At 42.8% G+C, this 893-nt stretch overlaps 1 protein-coding gene across 1 annotated transcript; it reads right to left on the bottom strand.

Annotated features, from left to right (window-relative positions):
• Positions 1 to 145: 145 nt before the first annotated feature.
• On the bottom strand, positions 146 to 820 carry LOC121940174 (sortilin-related receptor-like). Its single transcript, XM_042483006.1, has 2 exons — positions 701 to 820; positions 146 to 514 (listed from the first exon to the last, which is right to left on the bottom strand). The coding sequence occupies exons 1-2, from the start codon at positions 818 to 820 to the stop codon at positions 221 to 223; spliced, it is 414 nt and encodes a 137-aa protein (XP_042338940.1). The 3' UTR covers positions 146 to 220.
• Between the last annotated feature and the right edge of the window lie 73 nt (positions 821 to 893).

Here is an 893-nt window from a genome sequence, read left to right as displayed (position 1 = left end):
TTTAATATATTTCATTATATTTTCTTCCTGTAACATCATTTTAAATCTAAAATGAAACTATTTTTTGTTTATACGTGTGTTTATGAGTGTGTGTGTGTAACATTTTTATATATTTAGTTTCAGCAGTCTTTTTTTTTTTTTTTTTTTGCTTTTTTTCACGTATTTCCTTGTAACTTTTAGATAATTTATGTAAAGTTTTGGGCCATGTGCTTTTTGCTTTTTATTGGTGAAATTCCTCCAAATAAACCTGACTGATAATGTCTCTGTAATTAGAGAAGCAGAGAGTCTGCTTGTTGTCCTCACACTCCCTCCTGATGCTTATCAACGCTAAAACGAGGCCGGATCGTACCAGAGTTGAGTTCGGCGAGTCGTACGGCGGCTGCCACTTCAGCGTGGCCTGCGTCTTGTCTACTCGCACACGGTGGAGGTTCCTGGGCGGCAGCCTCTCGTCGGGGATCATTTTCACCACAGAGTAGTCAGAGGGAGGACCCAGGAAGGGAGAGACAGCGCGCACCTGGAGGCGGGAGCACAAAAACACAGTCATGGTCTTTAAACTACTTCAACCAACAAAACCCTAAAAGCTTTTAACAGATTATACTTTTTAATTTCATTTTTTAAATCCTTTTATTATAGCTCACGACACTCTTGGCGGAGTTACGTTATTTAAGCGGAGTGAGATAGTTTGTCGAAAAAGACTCACCAGGAACAGATACTGTTCATCGCTGTCCACCGTGACTGTCAGGCTGAGCGAGGAGGTGGAGACCTGCCGAGGGCTGCGGTACAGATCCAGGAAGGAGGTGGCAAAAAACACACCATACATCTACACACACACACGCACGCACACACACACACACACACACACACACACACACACACACACACACACACACACA

This window comes from Plectropomus leopardus, unplaced genomic scaffold (assembly GCF_008729295.1).
Source record: "Plectropomus leopardus isolate mb unplaced genomic scaffold, YSFRI_Pleo_2.0 unplaced_scaffold77977, whole genome shotgun sequence".
Classification (NCBI taxonomy): Eukaryota; Metazoa; Chordata; class Actinopteri; order Perciformes; family Serranidae; genus Plectropomus; species Plectropomus leopardus.
Note: the sequence above shows the minus strand (reverse complement) of the source record. Positions and strands in the feature narration are given on the sequence as shown.

Excerpts from the sequence above, each read along its gene's own strand:
- LOC121940174 (XM_042483006.1), bottom strand. The coding sequence starts at position 820 with ATGTATGGTGTGTTTTTTGCCACCTCCTTCCTGGATCTGTACCGCAGC. Across the intron at positions 515-700 it reads ATGAACAGTATCTGTTCCTG|GTGCGCGCTGTCTCTCCCTT; the intron begins GTGAGTCTTTTT and ends TCCCGCCTCCAG.